Genomic DNA, 20248 nt, shown 5'->3' on the forward strand with positions numbered 1-20248 from the left:
GGTATCACAGATGAGCAAAAAGCTGCATTTTTCAGTGTGATTTGATTTGAGAGTTGATTTGGGTTTAAAACGCCACAAATGTTTAGCTAGAGTGAAACAAGTGCTCCTTACATACAGGGGGAAGCGGCTCAAATGCTGTGAGTCCCTGGAGGCCTTGCCAGAAATATGAGCCCTTAAAAGGGAACGCAAGGTACGGTGTGGATTTACAACGAACAGATTAGACATGCTATAGTCTCTGTTACGTTTCAATACAATTCAGCCGTATTTGTACAGCACTTCTTAACAGAGTCTGCCACAAAACGGCTTCACAGAAACGCAGGGAAAACTCCCTGAAGTGGTATGAGGAAGAAACACTGACAGGAATCAGGACTCTGAGCGGGAGCCCATCCTCCTCTGGACAAGGTGAACTTATAGTTTGCTATCTGGTGAAGCTGTGTACCACACCCGCTAAGTAAATGCAGTAAGAGGCGAATGGGACTCCTATGAGCTTACAGTACAAAACGGCTGCTAGTAACAGCAGCTAACACCTAATACAGGCCTACTGAGTGAGGAGGTGCACAGTACCGGGCAAAAATCAGTGACCGCCCTTTCATTTGTTTAATTTCCAATCAAAAGTACAAGTCAGTCATTTTTCTGAGTGCGAAAAAAACATATATATATATATATATATATATATATATATATATAAATTAACATGTATCTAATTACACAGAAGCCCCAGTAACTAAATATAATACACATCTTTTCCGTATTTAGTGGCCCTGTGACCGGAAGTTTGCTGGTTCAATCCCCAGTGCCGAAAGTCCATGACTGAGGTGTCCTTGAGCAAGACACCTAACCCCCAACTGCTCCCCAGGCGCCGTGGATTGGGCTGCAGGGCTGCACACCACTCTGGGCAAGTGTGCTCACTGCCCCCTAGTGTGTGTGTATTCACTAGTGTGTATGTGGTGTTTCACTTCACGGATGGGTTAAATGCGGAGGTGGAATTTCCCCGTTTGTGGGATCAAAAAAGTATCACTTCACTTATTCCAGCTTCCTTTCTTTTCAGGAGACTCACTTTCAGCTCCTCAAAGAATCTGCAGACACGCCTCCAAAGTTCAGTCTGAGAGGCTGGTGGATCATTTTTTGAAGTGAGCAAACATATTCAGTGATGTTGAGCTCTGGACTGGAGTGGTCAGTAAATAGTTACACCAGCAGCCTCTTTGTTTGATATGTGCTTGGGGTCGTTATCTTGCTGTGGAAGTAAGTTCTTCTCAATTAAACGTTGGCTTTTTGACTGAAAGTGAATTGAACATATGGACTTTGCATAGTACTGTAGTTTAACACAATGTGTCAATTTCTATTCAATTTCTCAAGGTGTATTATAACTGTTATTATTAGTAGTAATACATTTACATTTTTTTGCATTTACATTTTAGGGCACTTGGCTGACACTCTTATCCATAATTCGATCAATTTACATAGGTAGGTGAAGGTAGTGTTGGGAGTCTTGCCCAATGACTCTTGTTGGCATAGTGTAGGGTGTTTACCCAGGCAGGGGACTGAACCCCAGTGCCTACAGCGTAGAAGGCAGAGGTTACACAATACACTACTACTACCATTACTAGTAGTAATAATAGTAGTAATAGTAGTAGTAGTAAAAGTGGTGGTAGTAGTAGTAGCAGTAGTAGTAGTAGTAATAATAATAGTAGTAGTAAAAGTAATAGTAGTAGTAATAGTGGTAATATCACTAGAACAGCCTTCCTGCATCTCCGTAATATTGCTAAATTAAGAAATGCATGATCTCTACAGGACGCAGAAAAACTAGTCCATGCATTTATTACTTCAAGGCTGCATCACTGTAATGCCCTGCTGTCTGGATGTCCCAGCAAAAGCCTCAACAAGCTTCAGCTGGTCCAGAACGCTGCAGCCAGAGTCTCACAAGAACCAGAAAGTTTGACCATATCAGACCAGCTTTATCAGCCCTGCACTGGTGACCAGTTAAACTTCGCATTGATTATAAAATCCTATTACTGACTTATAAAGCTCTAAACGGACTCGCCCCTCAGTACCTGAGTGACCTTCTCTCCCACTATGAACCATCACGCCTACTTAGATAGTCACGCCTACTTAGTAGTAGTAGTAGTAGTAGTAGTAATACTGGTAGTAGTAGTTGTATTAGTAGTAGTAGTTGTACTAGTAGTAGAAGTAGTAGTAATATTGGTAGTAGTAGTAGTTGTAGTAATACTGGTAGTAGTTGTATTAGTAGTAGGAGTAGTAGTAGTAGTAGTAAGGGTGGGAGTAGTAGTTGTAGTAGTAGTAGTAGTTGTAGTAGTAGTAATACTGGTAGTAGTTGTATTAGTAGTAGTAGTAGTTGTAGTAGTAGTAATACTGGTAGTAGTTGTATTATTATTATTATTAGTAGTAGTAGTAGTAGTAGTAGTAATGGTGGAAGTAGTAGTTGTAGTAGTAGTTGTATTAGTAGTAGTAGTAGTAGTTGTTGTAGTAGTAGTAATACTGGTAGTAGTTGTATTAGTAGTAGTAGTAGTAGTAGTAGTAGTAGTAGTAATGGTGGGAGTAGTAGTTGTAGTAGTAGTAGTAGTAGTTGTAGTAGTAGTAGTAATACTGGTAGTAATTGCATTAGTAGTAGTAGTAGTAGTAGTGATGGTGGGAGTAGTAGTAGTTGTAGTAGTTGTAGTAGTAGTAATACTGGTAGTAGTTGTAGTAGTAGTAGTAGTAATGGTGGGAGTAGTAGTTGTAATAGTAGTAATACTGGTAGTAATTGTATTAGTAGTAGTAGTAGTAGTAATGGTGGGAGTAGTAGTTGTAGTAGTAGTAGTAGTAATGGTGGGAGTAGTAGTTGTAGTTGTAGTAGTAGTAGTAGTTGTAGTAGTAGTAATACTGGTAGTAGTTGTATTAGTAGTAGTAGTAGTAGTAGTGATGGTGGGAGTAGTAGTTGTAGTAGTAGTAGTAGTAGTAATGGTAGTAGTAGTAGTAATGGTGGGAGTAGTAGTAGTAGTAGTAGTAGTAGTAGTAATGGTGGGAGTAGTAGTAGTAGTAGTAGTAGTAGTAGTAGTAATGGTGGGAGTAGTAGTAGTAGTAGTTGTAGTAGTAGTAGTGGTAGTAATGGTGGGAGTAGTAGTAATAGTAGTTGTAGTAGTAGTAGTGGTAGTAATGGTGGGAGTAGTTGTATTAGTAGTAGTAGTAGTAGTAGTGATGGTGGGAGTAGTAGTAATGTGTGTAATCCAGATGAATCTGATGACTTTTAAGGGGGTTGAACACTTCTGAAGGACACTATATGTACCTGTATACACACTAAGCGTATTTCTAAGCATCCCACAGCTACAAGTGGAAGACTATTTTTTGTTCCAACAGGGCAGTGAGGTTCTTTTAGATTCCTAAGGAGCATCCTGCCTGGTAGATATCAAGGACATGGTTACCTAGTGGACCATTGGTCTTAGGGTCTGCAAGCAGAAGTGAAAGGTCGTATGGTATAACTACTAAAGTTCAAGAGGAAACAGAAAAAAAGTCTTTAATATACTGAACTACCAGCAGATGGCATTAATGACCAAAAAACTGCCCATGTTTATGTCATGACGCATGAGGCTCAGCAGAAATCATTAAAGAATTAACGTCTCTGTGTTCTCTGCATTGTGGCTGATGTGTGAGTTAAAACCACGTCTACAGAATGAGTTTAAAGGGAAAAGGAAATCATCACAGACTCATTCAGAGCGGTTCTAGAGAAACTTACAGTCACAGTTGTTCACAGTGGTGGTGATAGGAACCAGACGTCCACCTTTAAAAGGTGCCTCACACAAAGCTGTTACATAAAATAGGAACATTGTTTTCATTATTTTATGACAGCTTTGAACATGTTTTGGCATTTTTACTCAGTTCATGATGGAGAGGTACATGCAGGGTGTTTTACCATCATCAACGTTTCATATAAAAGCTCAGAAGATTCGTGTGGGTTCTCTGGTGGTTCTGGACAGTAAATAAAGTGTCTATATCTGTGTTGTAGTCATGGCGACGCCTGGTTCCCATCACCACCACTGTAAAGACATCAGAACCTTTTCACACCCAGACCAGTCTGAATCTCTCTGTTTACATCTCAATGATTAAATTATGCGGGAATTCTGAAAAAAAAAACAGTGGAATTCCCATTTCAACCATATCTACTCTTAAGAAAAAAGCAGGATAAGAAGGCAGTAAGTCACAATTTGTGCAGATATCTGCCTGATCTGGCCGTCCACATCCCTACAGCATGCGGTTTGAATGTCGGCTTTCAGGCCCTGTGGTCACTGTGATGGAAATAGACCATGAAATCACACATGAATCAGATTTCACTTACATTAAATGCCACTGATCATTTCATGATTGCTGAGAAATGAATGATAATAAGGTCATTTTCAGGTTGTTTGTCTCACCTCTGTGTTTCTACACTCATTGTCCAGTTTATCAGCCCCACTGACCATATAGGCGCACTTTGTAGTTCTACAGTTACAGACTGTAGTCCATCTGTTTCTCTGATACTCTGTTACCCTGTTCTTCAGTGGTCAGGACCCCCATGGACCCCCACAGGTATTATTGGGGTGGTGGGTCATTCTCAGCACTGCAGTAACACTGACGTGGTGGTGGTGTGCTAGTGTGTGTTGCGCTGGTGCGAGTGGATCAGACACAGCAGTGCTGCTGGAGTTGGGCAACAACAGATGGACTGCAGTCTGTAATTGATCTATAAAGTGCTGCTATATGGTCAGTAGAGCTGATAACATGGACAGTGAGGGTAGAAACAAGGCGTTTCCATTCAATATAAACCACACAGGAAAAAATAAGCTGTTATAAACATATATAAACAGTCATGTGCAAAACTTTGGGCACCCCTGGTCAAAGGATCACAGTATGTAAAACAATGCCATATTTATATGATTACTCAGTAATCTATCTGTGAGGGAAATGTCCATTAATAAACAGTACAAACAGAGGAGTACATGGGGCAGAGTCAGCCAAAAAGGCTCATGTTCATCTGCTGACCACATCACATGTCAGGAGGCACCCTACAAAACGCTTAAATTAGAAAAATACACTTATCAAGACACGTGAGATAAAACCCCTCATAGACAAAACGCACGTCTAGTAAAACACATAAAGAGACCTGCATGAAATAAACAACCCAGACAAGCATTCCTCCCGAAATATGCTCAAAATAAACAACGCTACAGTTATTAATTTGTCCTGTGATGTGTGAGAGAGGGATTCACTCATACAAGGAATATCAGTTCCATATTAGGATTAATACCTCTTTCATTATAGAAGTAAATGATCATTTCAAACCTCTTTAAATGCCATACATAGCATTTTGGATATTCAGCGTTTGGAATTAAGCAGCATGTATAGGACATTATTATTACAAACCGTTTTTTTTTATTATATATACATTATGATGGGTTGTATGATAAATCAAAGAATGCATCACATGTTGATGAGTGGAGGGATTTGGTCTGATTTGTACTGACGTCATTGCTTTACAACACACACGCACTCTCTCTCTCTCTCTCTCTCTCTCTCTCTCATCCTCTCTCTCTCACTCTTTTTCTCTCTCTCTCTCTCTCATCCTCTCTCTCTCTCTCTCTCTCTCTCTCTCTCATCCTCTCTCTCTCATCCTCTCTCTCTCTCTCTCTCTCTCTCATCCTCTCTCTCTCTCATCCTCTCTCTCTCTCTCTCTCTCTCTCTCTCTCTCTCTCATCCTCTCTCTCTCTCTCTCTCTCTCTCTCTCAGGCATGTTAGCTCAGTGTTATCCCTCCGCAGCCTCCGCGCGCGCACTCCTCGCCTTTGCGGTGGACCTGCCAGTCGATTAGGAGCTGCACGTGCGCGGTTTGTAGGGTGCGCGCGGCGATTTACATGCGAATAGGCTGCGCGGCGCGCGACAAACCGCACGCCATGGCTGTGTACGGTGGCGTGTCGGGGCAGGTAGCGCGCGCTAGGACAGGGGCTGTTTGGTACTGTTAGTGTTTGAGTCGTGAACACAGAGCTGCTTGAAGATGGCGACGGGAGCAGGGTGGCAGGGACCTAGCAATCCGTCCACGGCTTCTCCTGCCGCTCCCAGCGCTCCCGGAGCCACCAGCCCGTCCCCGTCAGCGGCCGGCCGTCTGCTGTACGAATCCGGACTGACCATGGAGTACACGCAGGACCTGCACCTGAAGATGAGCAAGAAAATAGCACAGCTAACAAAGGTTGGTGCTCACACAGCCGCTCTAATGTACACACACACACACACATATATATACATCTGTGTATTACATATATAAATATATAAATGAATAAATAAGTAAATAAATAATATAAATAAATAAATCATATAAATAATATACATACATGTATGTGTGTGAATATTTTGCAGTAGCCCGTCTAAAATTCACAAATTCCCTAATATATATAATATATATATATATATATATATATATATATGTGTGTGTGTGTATATCTTGCAATATCATGTCTAATATATATATATATATATATATATATATATATATATAAAATTACACACACACATATATATATATATATGGTGTATGTGTGTAAATATATCAACAAATGTATATTATATATATATATATATATATATTCATATATTTACACACATGTCATGTATGTATATATACATATACATATTTAAAACATATGATTAGTACTCAACAAATCCGCTAATTCCAGTTAAACCAGACTAATTATGCATTCTTTGTAATCAAATATGTAGCCTGGAATAGTTTTTAAGTACTGACGATATCCAGAATATATACTCAGACAAGTGTATTGTAACATGCTGTGTCGTAATTTATCACGATAACGATAATGGCCTTAATCTCAATCCCCCTGTCCCATCCGTGCGAGGGATGCCCTGTATTTTCAGTTTGTATCCTGACCGCATAATTACAGCAGAATAATTCACCCACTGGCGATCCGTCCAGTAAAACCATCCACATCTCGCATGTGATCATGTTTTTCACCCCTTCTGATCGTAAGTTATTGCCTCCTGTATGTTACATTAATCTTTTTCCTGCCTCCGGGCAGCAGAACACGTCGCGTCTAAACTTGCTGTTTACGGTCCGAGATTCGTCACATACTTCATGCGTTCTCTGCATAATCTGCTTACATAACTCAGACCTAAACTGATCCGTCCCAGTGTTGATAATGAGCTCATTTGCACAACGCTGAAAAAATCCACCAGTGGGGGTTTTTATTTGGACTGGAGAGGGAATGTTGTGATAAATATGAATTGGCATAAATTGAAGACACAGTGAGTGAAATAGAATGGCTTACAGTATGCTAATTGCACGAGATGAGACAGAGTGTGGGATGAATTAAAGATGAAAAGGAGAATAATTGACACAGCAGCGAGTCGAAGCAGCCCTGAAGACAGTAGGGAAGAACTGAGGTACCTGCTGAAATGAATAGGCCCAGTTTTTGGGAAAACCCAGACCCAGAAATGTTTCTCAGAGATAACACAGAAAAAGTACTGCACTGGATTTACTGGACTGATATACAGACTTTGAATCACATTAAAACAGTCGCTCAGTTGTTCAGTTCATGCAATTTTGGCAATAATTGTGATTTTTTTTTAATATGTGCTCATTTTCAGTGCAGGATATAGTTAATGAAACCATTTCAACGGCATGTGAATTTAACACAAGCAACCTGCATATTTCTACAAATAAAAAACATAATCTTTTTTTCCAGCGTTCTTCTTTCGGCTGCTCCCACAGCGGATCATCTGCCTCCATCTTGCCCTATCCACTGCCTCCTCTACTTTCACACCAACCATCTCCATGTCCACCTTCACTACATCCATAAACCTTCTCTGAGGTCTACCTCTTCTCCTTCTACCCCGCAGCTCCATCTCCAACATTCGTTGATCAATATATCCACTATTCCTCCTCAACACATGTCCAAACCATCTCAACCTGGCCTCTCTGGCTTTATCTCCAAACCGCTCCACCTTCACTGTCCCTCTGATCTGCCCATTTCTAATCTTGTCCATCCTCGTCACTCCCAACGAAAATCTCAGCATCTTCATCTCCACCACCTCCAGCTCAGCCTCCTGTCTTTTAGACAGAGCCACAGTCTCCAAACCAAACATCATAGCAGGACGCACTGCTGTCTTGTAGACCTTCCCTTTCACTCTTGCTGCTATTCTTCTGTCACACATCAGCCCTGACACCCGTCTCCACCCACTCCATCCTGCCTGCACCCTCTTCTTCACCTCTTTTTTGCACTGTCCATTGCTCTGGATGGTTGACCCAAGATATTTCAAGTCATCCACCTTTATGACCTCTACTTTTTTTCCGGCGTTACTGTTTATAAACAGGACAGGAGAAAACAGAGTTGTAACAGTTGCTAAAAAGTCTGGTAAACTGGCCACGCCTTATTAACGAGTGGGAACGAGATCCTAATATGTGGCCACGACTTGGTAATAACTTGGTAATTGGCATTGTTTTTATTTATACAGGATGTCACCAGCGGGGCTCCGTACCGTGATCTATGACCCACACTGTGAGAAATGAAGGTTCTGTTCAGGGCCATTTTTCATTCATCAAGGTAGAAACAGTGTAAATGTTCCCTCAAAGGTTCTACAGTGGTTCTAAGGTCTGGTTGTGAACCTTAAGTCAGTTTTTCCAGGTGAAAAGTTCATATTTGTACCTTTTCAAAACCGAATGTTTTAAACCAGAGCAGTAAAATCACGAGACGGGGTGTGTGCAGTCTTTAGTACTCAGTACCTACAGTACTAAAGGTACTGAGATGTGCAAGAGGGGTTCTGCCCCAGTTTATTTCTGAGAGTGCAGTCAAGCTTTCTGACCTAAATGCTTAAACATATCTGCGCGATTAGTGAGAAGAGAAAAAAGAGCAGCAAATATTAGCCTGATAAACAGAAATATGTTTTGTTTAAAAGAAATTTATGGCAAGTTTTAAACAAATCCATAGATAAAATCTCCCACAAATATAAGTGTGTTGAGCGAATTTGGGGGTGATTCTCTGATTGTTTACTTTGGTAGGCTGAGTTGCAGTGTGTTAAACTAACCCCCCCGTGTGGAGGCTGCACTTCAGCCTGGCTGGCTCTCACTGCGAGCTGTTTACATGCAGTGAAAGGGGGGGGCATTAAAATGACATAGGATCAATTCTGTAACTTATACTCACAACTCACTAAACAAAAACACCTGTCGTTATTTTTCTGGTACACAAACAGTCTTGAGGGTGAATCTGGAGAAGTGTCTGTCTAATTGCTGCCAAAATGTACAGAAGACATTCCAATGGGAATTGGACTTGAACCTGTTTAACTATTTAAAATATATGTTACATTTAAGCCCCACATTTTTCTCTGTTTCTGCTTAAAATGACCCACTAATCACTGCCAGTTACTCAGTATCTAATATGAAACCACTGCCTGAGTTCTGTAGTTATGAGACTGAGGATTTCAAGTGTTGACCCACATACAGACCTTTGGAGTTTATTGAGTTAATTGACCCCTTAACAGGCCAGGGTCTGCTGGTGGTATTATTACACACTTCTATAATCTTTGAAAAGCTCAACCAGTTTGAAGTCCCTGTAGGTCCTGAATCGTAAGTCTTGGTATGTAATAAGCCTGGGATTTTAAGCGTTAACTATAGAAAAAGTCGTCATTATTATTGTTAATAGCAGAGCTCTCATACTCTCTACACTCGAAACTGAAAGACTGTTTGTCTGTCAAACTGAACGTACACCGACCAGGCACAACACTCTGACCACTTGTCCACTTTATCAGCTCCACTTACTGTATAGCTGCACTCTGTAGTTCCACAGTTACAGACTGTAGTCCATCTGGTCGTAATGTTATGCCTGATCGTCGGATGTTCATATTGCAGTTATATTACATGTTGAGGGAACGTTGCGTCCACATAGGTTGACTCTACTGCATTTGAATGAATTATATGTGGCATAATTAGAATAACCCATAGCAGCCAGTGCTTCTGCCTGTGATCACAAAAGTAATTTTATTTGAATTATTCCTGATATATTTTATTGAAACAAGCAGATAGTTTGTGGGGAAAGTGCAGATTCCATTCATACCACATTGATATACAGCACTGTGAGAAAGTCTTAGGCACTCAAGACACATTTTCAAAATCTATTTATTTGTGTAGTTTGTGTTCATTTGCTGAGAAAAGTGTTAATATTTGAAAAAACAAAATGTATAGAATATTTATTAACAATGATTATATATATAAAAAACCATATATATAATAACTAGTGATTTTCTGGATGTCGGTGTGTTTGTGTGTTTGTTTACCCATCTCCAAGCCTCTCCTCGAGGAAGTCCAGTATTATATGTAGTTAAAAAGCAGCTCCTGGTTTGACCAATCAGTGCTCAGTAAATTGAGCTCATGATGTCATTGATGATATTAACGAGTCTCTGTGGCGGCTGTGAAGGTGTCCAGGAAAAATATGGACCCGAGAAATTCTTGTTACTGTTTATAGTTTTTCTGTTTATTTGAATTATGAATACGACTTTATTCTGATGTATATTGTGATAAACTCACTGCTGAGGTCAACTGTTTAAAAATTTGCATAGATGCCTAAAACCTTCACACAGTGCTGTAGAACAGTAGATATTTTGTTATGAGCTTGATTTGAGGGAAAGTTATTCTCGTACATATAGTCTTGTATTGCATCCCATGTTGCTATGTTTTTTCATTTTTTTACACCGAGACAGAAAATAGTCAGATGCAAATCTGCTCATCCAGACAGGAAGTTGAATGTACAATGTATTTAATTATGCAATAGAGCAATAACTGCCCTTGACTTCTAAGGGTTAAGCTTTGTTTATTATTTTCAGTGCCGTCGTGTAAAACTGACGGCTCTTCCATCTCCACTGAATTCATACAGGTCATTTATGCCCTCAACACCAAGAACGACGAGCACGAGGAGGCCATCCAGTCTCTGAAGGAGGCGCACGAGGACGAGGTCCAGCACATCCTGACGGAGACGCGGGAGAAGATCCTGCAGTATAAGAGTAAGATGGGAGATGAGGCGGAGCTGAAGCGGAGGCTGCAGTCCCTGGAGGAATCCGTGGAGCTCCACGAGCACATGAAGCGGCAGGCGCTGGCCGAGTTCGAGATGTACCGCCAGCGCATGGAGGACACGCAGCTGTGTGCGGAAGCGCAACACACCCAGCGCGTGGTGTCCATGTCCCGAGAGGTGGAGGAGATGAGGCATGACTTCGAGGAGAAGCTGCGCTCCTTCAGCCAGGTACGCAGAACCAGACTGGGTTTTATTGGCCCAGAAAGTCGTCACTCGCTAGAAACCAGCTCCCAGACGAGTAGAGTAGCAAGCACAGATGGCATGAAACTTCTTCGTTCCACGTCCTGTGAAGGCATGTGTGAAAGTTTGTGCACCCCTGGCCAAACGCCTCGTTTTGTTGATTTTCTAAGAGAAACTAAATAAACACGTCCTCTACACTTCTGCACATTTTAATGCACAGTAGCTGCTTGTTTGCTGAATTTAACATGCTGTGGGGGGGTGGGGGGGTGGGGGGTGGGGGGGTAACATGCTGGGGGGTAAAACTTAAAATGTAGCCTGTGCAAGTTGTGGTTCATTTTATATGTTTGTATGTTTTTTAACATGTTAAACTCAGAAAATGCATCAGAACTTTGCACTATTATTATTATTATTATTATTATCAAAAACAAATAAAAAATACAAGAGAATTAACAAAACATTTCATTTGACTGGGCCGCCCAAATCTTTGCACAAAGCTATATCTTATATTGTCCTTGAATTTTTTTTAACGGTCATTTTGTGTGTTTTTATGTGCCAAAAATACATGAACCCCACTTTACCCAAGAGTGATATGTAAATGAGCTCTGTGCTGATATAATTTGGAGATTAGCTTTCCGAGGTGGACTGTAATGAATGTTTTGACTGGGGATTTTGGAACTTTAACCAGGTTTACCTGGCATCACATCTGTTGTAGTGAGTAAACAAATGCAGGCTATTGCTGTCTTGGTCTAAATTGATTGACCGAAATGGGATATCTGATGATCTCCTGTGGCAGAAGTTATTGGCAGTGTAACAGTGCAAAATTGCAGTCCAGGCAATATCAAAGCTTTTGAGGTGCCCACAAATATGTCTTCAGTGTTTACCTTTAATATACAGCACTGTGTGAAGGTTTTAGGCATCTAAGCAAATTTTTAAACAGTTGATCTCAGCAGTGAGTTTATCACCATATACATCAGAATAAAGTCGTATTCATATTTCAAATAAACAAAAACAATAAAAAGGAACAAGAATTTCTTTGGTCCGTATTTTTCCTTGACACCTTCACAGCCGCCACAGAGACTCGTTAATATCATCAATTACATCATGAGCTCATCCCAATACTGGGCTTCCTCGAGGAGCGGCTTGGAAATGGTTAAACAAACACACAAACACACCAACAACCAGAAAATCACTATTGATGTCTTGGTCTATATAAATATATAATCGTTATTAATTAATATGCTATAAATGTTGTTTATTCAGATATTAACATTTTTCTCAGCAAATGAACACAAACTACACAAATAAACAGATTTTGAACGATGTGTCTTGGGTGCCTAAGACTTTCACACAGTGCTGTATATTAGGTCAAATCTGAAGGTTATGGTTGTGCAACTGGCTGATGAAGGCAGTTGTGCGCAAACCTCTTAGATCTGAGATCTGAGAAAATGCTATATTAAGCTTATTAATTCATCTAAAAAAAAAGTTTATTTCTGAAATTCTAACATGAGAATAAATAGAGCATTGTGAGTGTGTGAGCGCAGTATCTTCACCATTTCCAAAGCTCTCAGTTCCCATCACGTTAAAATTAGGTGCTGGTGGTGGACTTGAACAAACCCTGAAGTCAGGACCCAAACCTGCGTTCTTCTGACCTACATATTAAGAACCTAATTAATAACAAAAAAACCTTGTTATGCTTTATTGTATTTATGTTTATTTGTATTTATTGTAAGATACAGGTCAAAAACCACTTACTGCCCAAATACATTATGTGGCCAAAAGTATGTGGACAACTGACCGTCATGCCTATATGAGCTCGTTCAATATCCCATTTACCAGAGAACATGTTTCCATTTACGCCACTTCAGCCAAGGCTTGGCACTGCACATAGTGATGTTAGGCCCGTATGCAGCTGAAGCCCATTCAGTGAAGCTTCCAGAGGAGGTTCTGGACTCTGTAGTGAGTAATGCAACAGAGAGTAGTGAGAATGGGCTGCGGATGGTTCTGTGTGTAACCTTTTTGAAAATGGTTCTATATACCACTGAAAAGGGCTCTTCTGTTGTTACGACGTCAAGGTTTCGAAAAGGTTCTACGTAGAACCATGAAGACTCAAAGAACCTTCCGCATTATTAAAGTGTTCTTTGCATCTTGAAAGCGTTCTTCAGATTGTGGCAGAATGCGCTGTAGATGGTTCTATACAGAACCTTTTTGTAAAGGGTTCTTCTGTTGTTGTTGATGATGTCAAGCCCGTAACAGTAGAACAACCCTTTTCAAAAAGGTTCTATGTAGAACCAAACACAGCACGTGCACCATCAATCTAAAGAACGCTTTCAAGATGCAAAGAACCCTCTAATCATGCAGAGGCTTTATTTGAATGTTCATGGTTCTGTATAGACACATTTTCCTTACCAAAAAACCCTTGAAGAACCATCTGTTTTAAGTGTGTACTGCCAGCTTTGGTCTATGGAGACTGTGTGCTTGACTTTATACACCTGCCAGTAGTGGGTGTGGCTGAAACACCTGAGCTCAGCATTTCGAGGGAGTGCCCATTTCACAAATAATTTTCATACTTTTGGCTGTATTGTGTAGTTTTAAACAACTTTCATGCAGCACAGTATCATGGGATATTTGGCCGGACAGCCACAGGAATTTGGATCTGTGTGGAGCCGTTTTACTGCTGTGGTCTTTACTACTCTTTGGATTTTTATGACTGTATAAGGAGAAAATAAACGGGAATAGCAGTAAGAATAAAAATAGCAGGTCAAAGAGAGATTTACAGCGTCTGCTGGTTTGCTCTGGAAACAGGTGCAGGCTCAGTTTGAGCAGGAGAAGCTGCGTACACTGGAGGAGCTGAAGTCTGTCCACCGGCAGGAGCTGCAGGAGCTGCTGGAGACGCAGCAGAGCCAGAGCGCCTCCAGCTGCCTGGACCAGGAGAAGCTGGCAGAGCTGCACCGAGCCGAGCTGGAGGCGCTGATGGAGCGCGTGGAGGAGCTCACGCAGGACAAGGTGCGACTGGTGGAGGAGTACGAGGCCAAGCTGGGCAAGGCCCAGGCATTCTACGAGCGCGAGCTAGAGGCCATGAGGCGCGCTCAGCAGCTCACCACCGAGAACCTGCTGGCCTGGAAGAGGACGGAGGTGGAGCTGAGGAAGGAGTTCCAGGTCCAGGAGGCTGCCCTGCAGAGAACGCTCTGCAAGCTCCGGTCCGAGCTGCAGAGAGCGCAGGAGGAGGCGAGAGAGAGCAGAGACAAAACCAACAGGCTGCAGGCATCGCTCAACAACGCTGAAGTCACAATCAAGGTGATGTTCCCTTTAAATGTTACAAGTGGACCTCAGTGGGAAAAATCCCAAAAAGTGTGGGACAAGGGCATTTGTGTCTTGTTTGGTCTTTAACCCTTGTGTGGTGTTGATGTGTGTGTTACTCAGTGGTCTGGTGGACCCACCGCACTATTGTTTATTTAAATCAATACAGACATAACAATTTATGTAAATACACCAAATGTTTAATATGTCACAAGTGACCAGTGTAGGGTTCTCCTTTAGCAGCTGTAGCCAGTCAGCAGCCTGTCCATGTTGGCCACACACACACACACACACACACACACACACACACACACACACACACACTCTAACAGCAGGCCATGTAGGAGGAGAGCAGAGTGAAGGACACAGCACCTCAACACTTTTGCTCCCCGTGGGTTCAGCCCAGCACCACATGTGTAATATAAATGTGTGTGGTGGGTGAACAGAGTGAAGACCCTGAAAATGGGCTATTTTATATGTTCTTCACAGAAAATGAGCAAAGACCAAGAATCTGAGGTTGAAATAATAATAAATCACACCAATCGCAACACTGAAAACGGGTCCCACAGACCCCGACACCACAAAAAGGGCCCATAGCCTACATTTTATTTTTTCCCCTTTATGTCTATTTCTAACAGTTGTGTCATTATTTATTTTTTTAAATGACCATTTTCCAACCTCAACCTGTCCCTTAGAACTAAGCAGGCAGTTTTTGTTACTGTGCCTTTAAGACCCATATAAAATTAACGAGTTCGGTGCTGATTGTGCCCCTCTCAAAAAACAACTTGAACGGAAATGCTCTTTAGAATTTTTGTCCAGATGGGTGGGGCTAAGGCTGAATATGCAGGTATATGTAAATGAGTTGGTTCTCATGACATCACAGAAGCAATGAATTCAAAATGGGCTGTTTTTCGCAGCTTAGTTTCTATATATGGACCGAGTTGAGTGGGTAGTGAATGGAATATTTTGGGACTTTAACATTGTTTACATATTACTGTTTACTCATTTGTTTAAAAAAGGGAGTAATATTATTTTTTTTTCATATTATGAATCCTTTAAACTAAGTCTTATATTAAACATTAGCAAAGTTTGAATGAAATAAACAAGAAAAAAGTCAAATAAAATACTCAAAATCGCTGGTCAGACCCGCCTCAGAACTGTCTGGACGTGGCCTAATGTTCTGATGAGCTCCCTCTTGTCGCACCACTGAAGCAGAACAAAACACACCAGTGCAAGTGATGTGGGAAGAAATGAGTGAAACGGGCTCAGGTGGTGTTGTGGACTCCGCTGTATCTGTTCAATAACACCATTATCTTTTGTATGGAGACGCCTTAAAATGGTACTTCCTCACTTTACTGCAGGGAACGCCGTCATGCTGTGTTCGCTAGATTAGTTTTCACTTGCACAGCTTCGTCTTTCTAAGCTTTTCTGACTCCGACATAAACAGACCGTTGGAGAACACAGTGAGGGGCGGGACAAACCATGTCAGCCTTGTGATTGGTGAGAACACTGCTTACATAAGCACCATCCAAAATTAGGACCATCTACTTTTAGTACCTTAATGAAATAAGATGAAGTACGAGGAAGAAGCGTTCAGGGTGCGATGCAAGGAATTCTACGGAGCCCTGCCGGAGACGTCCTGTATAATTAAGCAGTAGAACCCGAGAGGGAGTGCGTTATCGTGAAATAACATCCCGGCTGTGATTTGGTGGCCGTAGATCATCACAGCCGTGATGTTATTGGTGATAACTCCCTCCTCGAGTGCTCTACTGCTTTAATACAGCAGTTAAATAAATACAGTCAGAAATGAATAAACTGGCCGTGAACGCGGCGTTTAATATGTTTTAATGTTCAGTTCCTTCCTCCTAATTACAGCTCCTTAACGAGCAGCTCGTTGCTACGTCAGAGTAACGAGCTCCGCCCACTCGCTGCACAGCTGTCGGTCAGATGTGGTCTTAACAGTGTCCGTTTTCTGTTTGTGGCAAAGTAAGAAGTAAAAACGTTCAAATGGCTCGAGCGTCTCCTACAGCTGTCAAAGTCGTTGCTTAGCAACAGCATCTCAGTGGAGTGATAGTGTTTGTGAAAAACCTGTCACGTAATAAAAGCATCATAATAATTTTTAGATTGGAATAAGGTCTGCAAATCTGATAAAGAGGCTGGCTCTTTTCTTTAGCTCAGTAATCAGATTTCTCAGCTCTTACTCTGAATTCTTTTGGGTTTCTCAGTCAATTCTTCATCTTCTAGGTGATGTAAGTTTGTATTTTCTGGTAAACTGGTGTGATGTTTTGAAAAAAATCTGCGGCATGAAGTTTGAGACTTACGTTACGTTTACATCACGTCTTCTTCTGTGAGTTTATTGGCTGGTTGCTAAGCAGAAATCTGCCTATTGGCTCATATTGACCAGGAGCTTTGCCTTTATCTGATTACTCAAATGCATGTAAACGTGTTGATCGGGTTACTAACGCACTCTGATTTTCTGCAGCGATCGAATTATTGAGTGTGTAAACGCACTCTATTCCCAGGATAACTCTACAATATGCCACAGCACATTTGTAAATCTAAAATTTGGTGAAAGAGTTTGGTGTAAAGAGTGACCATTTCTCAAACCAAAGACAGCAGAGGAGATGTGGAAGATCTCAGTCAGTGTGTGGTGAACTGCATTACCAAAAACCTTTTGCTGCGATTGAAGCATCAGCACCGCTATGCCGAGTGAGTTAGCAGCCAACACGGGACTCCCCGGGTACCAGGGAGTATTTCCCACCCAGGATAACCGTCATACAGCCACATAATCAGATTAGGGTTAGGTTTATGCTAATGATGTGCAGCACTGTGAGAAAGTCTCAGGCACCCAAGACACATTTCAAAATTCTATTTATTTGTGTAGTTTGTGTTCATTTGCTGAGAAAAGTGTTAATATTTGAATAAACAAAATGTATTTTAATTAACAATGATTATATATATATATGATTTTCTGGACGTTGGTGTGCTTAACCATCTCCAAGCCTCTCCTCGAGGAAGTCCAGTATTATATGTAGTTAAAAAGCAGCTCCTGGTTTGACCAATCAGTGCTCAGTAAATTGAGCTCATGATGTCATTGATGATATTAACGAGTCTCTGTGGCGGCTGTGAAGGTGTCCAGGAAAAATATGGACCCGAGAAATTCTCGTCACTGTTTATTGTTTTTCTGTTTATTTGAATTATGAATACGACTTTATTCTAATGTATATGGTGATAAACTCACTGCTGAGGTCAACTGTCTATTGCAAGACTAATTAAGCGAACTCAGACACCAGACAAGTCTTGGCAGATCAGCCACATTTGCTGTAGGGAGGACACAGATTTCCAAAAAAGGTCCAATAAAAAGGTTAAAACCTTAAACATGTTTGTATCACAGTCTTTAGTAAAGGTTAAACGCATCTTAAGACCCTGCTAGCAGAGTGTAATCTCTAGCCCGCAGAAGCAGAGAGATGATATTAAAATGGCTTTTTCCCAACAGGAGTTACACAAGCAGCTGGAGGAGGCCATACAGGACGGAGAGATTTGGGTGATGCAGCTGAAAGATACCGAGTACGAGTTGGAGGGGAGCAGGGATCGAGTACAGCAGCAGGCCACCGAAATCCTCCACAAAGCCAGTAAATGAATCGCCTCGGGACGCAATTACATCCCCACACGCACACTGAACCGCTCCCTCTCGTAAGAGAGAAGATGGATGGCCCAATTACTTCTCCTTCATTTCTACCTTTTAATTGCTGCTTGATTATGATCAACTGCCTGTTATGGCTGATTAGGAAATCAGGGACTTAACGTCACTGAAATTTCCAGCAGAGCCTTTTTGTTCTGGTCTTGATGGTCCTTTGTTGTCTGTCTCCCAGGTCACATTGGGTCCCTGCAGGCCACTCAGATGAGCCACGAGGCCACTATCAGAGACCTGCACCTGGAGCAGAGTCGGCTAAAGGAGAAGATCGTCCAGCTGGAGGAGGAGAAGGAGCGGCTGCAGAGCCAGAGTCAGGCCCTGGAGGAGCAACAGCGCCAGCAGATCCACAACCTGGAGAAAGTGTGTGGCTTTGTTTCTGTTTTCACTTTACAGGCAAATTTATATGTTGTCTTTTTTAATCTCCAAAACGGCAACTTTATTTTAAAAAGCAACAAAAAAAATCAAACTTTAATGTAATGAAAAATCATTTTTGACCATTTCTAGTGGCCCATGCAATCTGTTAATCATGAAAGATGTTATTTTTTAACTTTATCGAACTTATTAAACGATTATTTCTTTAATTAGGATACTTTTTAGATGTTTAGTCATTTATCTGTAAGAAAGTAAGAATAAAAATACTATAATAACTCAAATATCTACTTAAATATTTTAATGAAATGACATAATGTAAGAGTAAGAAGGGTTCAGGGAGCGGTGTAAGGAATTCTGCGATGCCTTGCTGGTGATACCCTGTATAAATAAAAACAATGCGTGGCCACAGCGTGTTAAGGCCTTTAATACTTTTCATGTGGTCTTATGGTCTGGTCTGAATTTGATTTATTATTATTATTATTATTGGTTTCATATTTGCACATTCCAAATTGAATCTGGATTTCACGTGTATGAAGTTGCTCAAAGACAAATTTCAGTATATTTGATCCTGAAACATAAGATCCTAGGGCAAGGTCACGACTTAATAAGGCATGATCTCATTCCTATGCCTTACTAAGTCATAACCGCAACTTAATTATCTCGTTTCCACATCTTACTGAGTTGTGGCAATGCATTATTTTTATTTATAAGGGACGTCACCAGCAGGGCTCTATAGAATTCCTTTACGACTGACGCTCCTTCTCACGTCGCAGGCTAAAGATTCTCCACATGGGGGTGCTATTAGTGCTCGAGTGGTTTTATGCACCTATTGGAAGCAGAGAAAAGCAGCACAAACCCACACCAGCAGGATCTCATGATTGCATTACTCAACCAGTTTCATGCATCTGAGAAATCACAGAGCCCTACATTTCAGATGCTCCGATCATTCTGAAGTGTCTGCACAATGTAAAGGGCAGATGGCCTTTCAAAACAGTGTAGGTGGGGTTTGATATGCCAGCAATGATATATTGTAAGCCTGGTCAACATTTTTTGTTGATTTTCTAAGTGAAAAATGTGGCCTGATTTATTTGTTCAATATGTTAAACTTGACAAATAAACAGAAGTTGTGCAGTTAATTTTCCTAAAAATCATATTTTCACTTAGAAAATCAACAAAATGTGTATTTTAACTTTTTTATAAGTGTGTAGTTGTATGTAGTTAATATATTCCAGAGAAACTGGATATATTTTAAATAGTCCATTAAATATTTTCTTGTGAGATCATTTTGGGTGAGCACCTTCCTTGGCCGATCCTCATAAAGATCAGTTTTCATGGGTGTCATGGTTGTCACAGTTTGTCACATCTGCCAGCGAAAGTCTTGCCTGCAGTGTGAGCCCAGCTGTGCTCTGTTGGCAGTCCCTGCGTGAGGAGAAGCAGAGCTGTGAGCTGGAGCTGGCTCAGGCCCGGGCCACATACGAGGAGGAGGCTGCTCGTGTGAAAGAAGGCCAGGCCCAGGCTCTGGAGGAGCTGATGGAGAAGCACAGAGTGCAGCTGGAGGGCGCACGGACCACCGGCGAGAGAGAGAAGAACCAGCTACTGAACGCAAGTGCTCAT

General features: G+C 41.3%; 1 protein-coding gene across 2 annotated transcripts in view; it reads left to right on the forward strand.

Moving 5' to 3' along the window:
- The first annotated feature begins 5751 nt into the window (after positions 1–5751).
- zgc:85722 (uncharacterized protein LOC407982 homolog) overlaps positions 5752–20248 on the forward strand; it is a 74551-nt gene continuing 60054 nt past the window's right edge. For both annotated transcript variants that reach the window (XM_037541962.1, XM_017724055.2), the window contains exons 1-6: positions 5752–6209; positions 10897–11259; positions 14074–14565; positions 18065–18200; positions 18441–18622; positions 20051–20236. In XM_037541962.1, coding sequence (XP_037397859.1) covers positions 6018–6209; positions 10897–11259; positions 14074–14565; positions 18065–18200; positions 18441–18622; positions 20051–20236 — 1551 coding nt within the window. In that variant the 5' untranslated portion in view covers positions 5752–6017. The remainder of the gene's footprint in view (positions 6210–10896; positions 11260–14073; positions 14566–18064; positions 18201–18440; positions 18623–20050; positions 20237–20248) is intronic.

Source organism: Pygocentrus nattereri, chromosome 10 (genome assembly GCF_015220715.1).
Source record: "Pygocentrus nattereri isolate fPygNat1 chromosome 10, fPygNat1.pri, whole genome shotgun sequence".
NCBI lineage: Eukaryota > Metazoa > Chordata > Actinopteri > Characiformes > Serrasalmidae > Pygocentrus > Pygocentrus nattereri.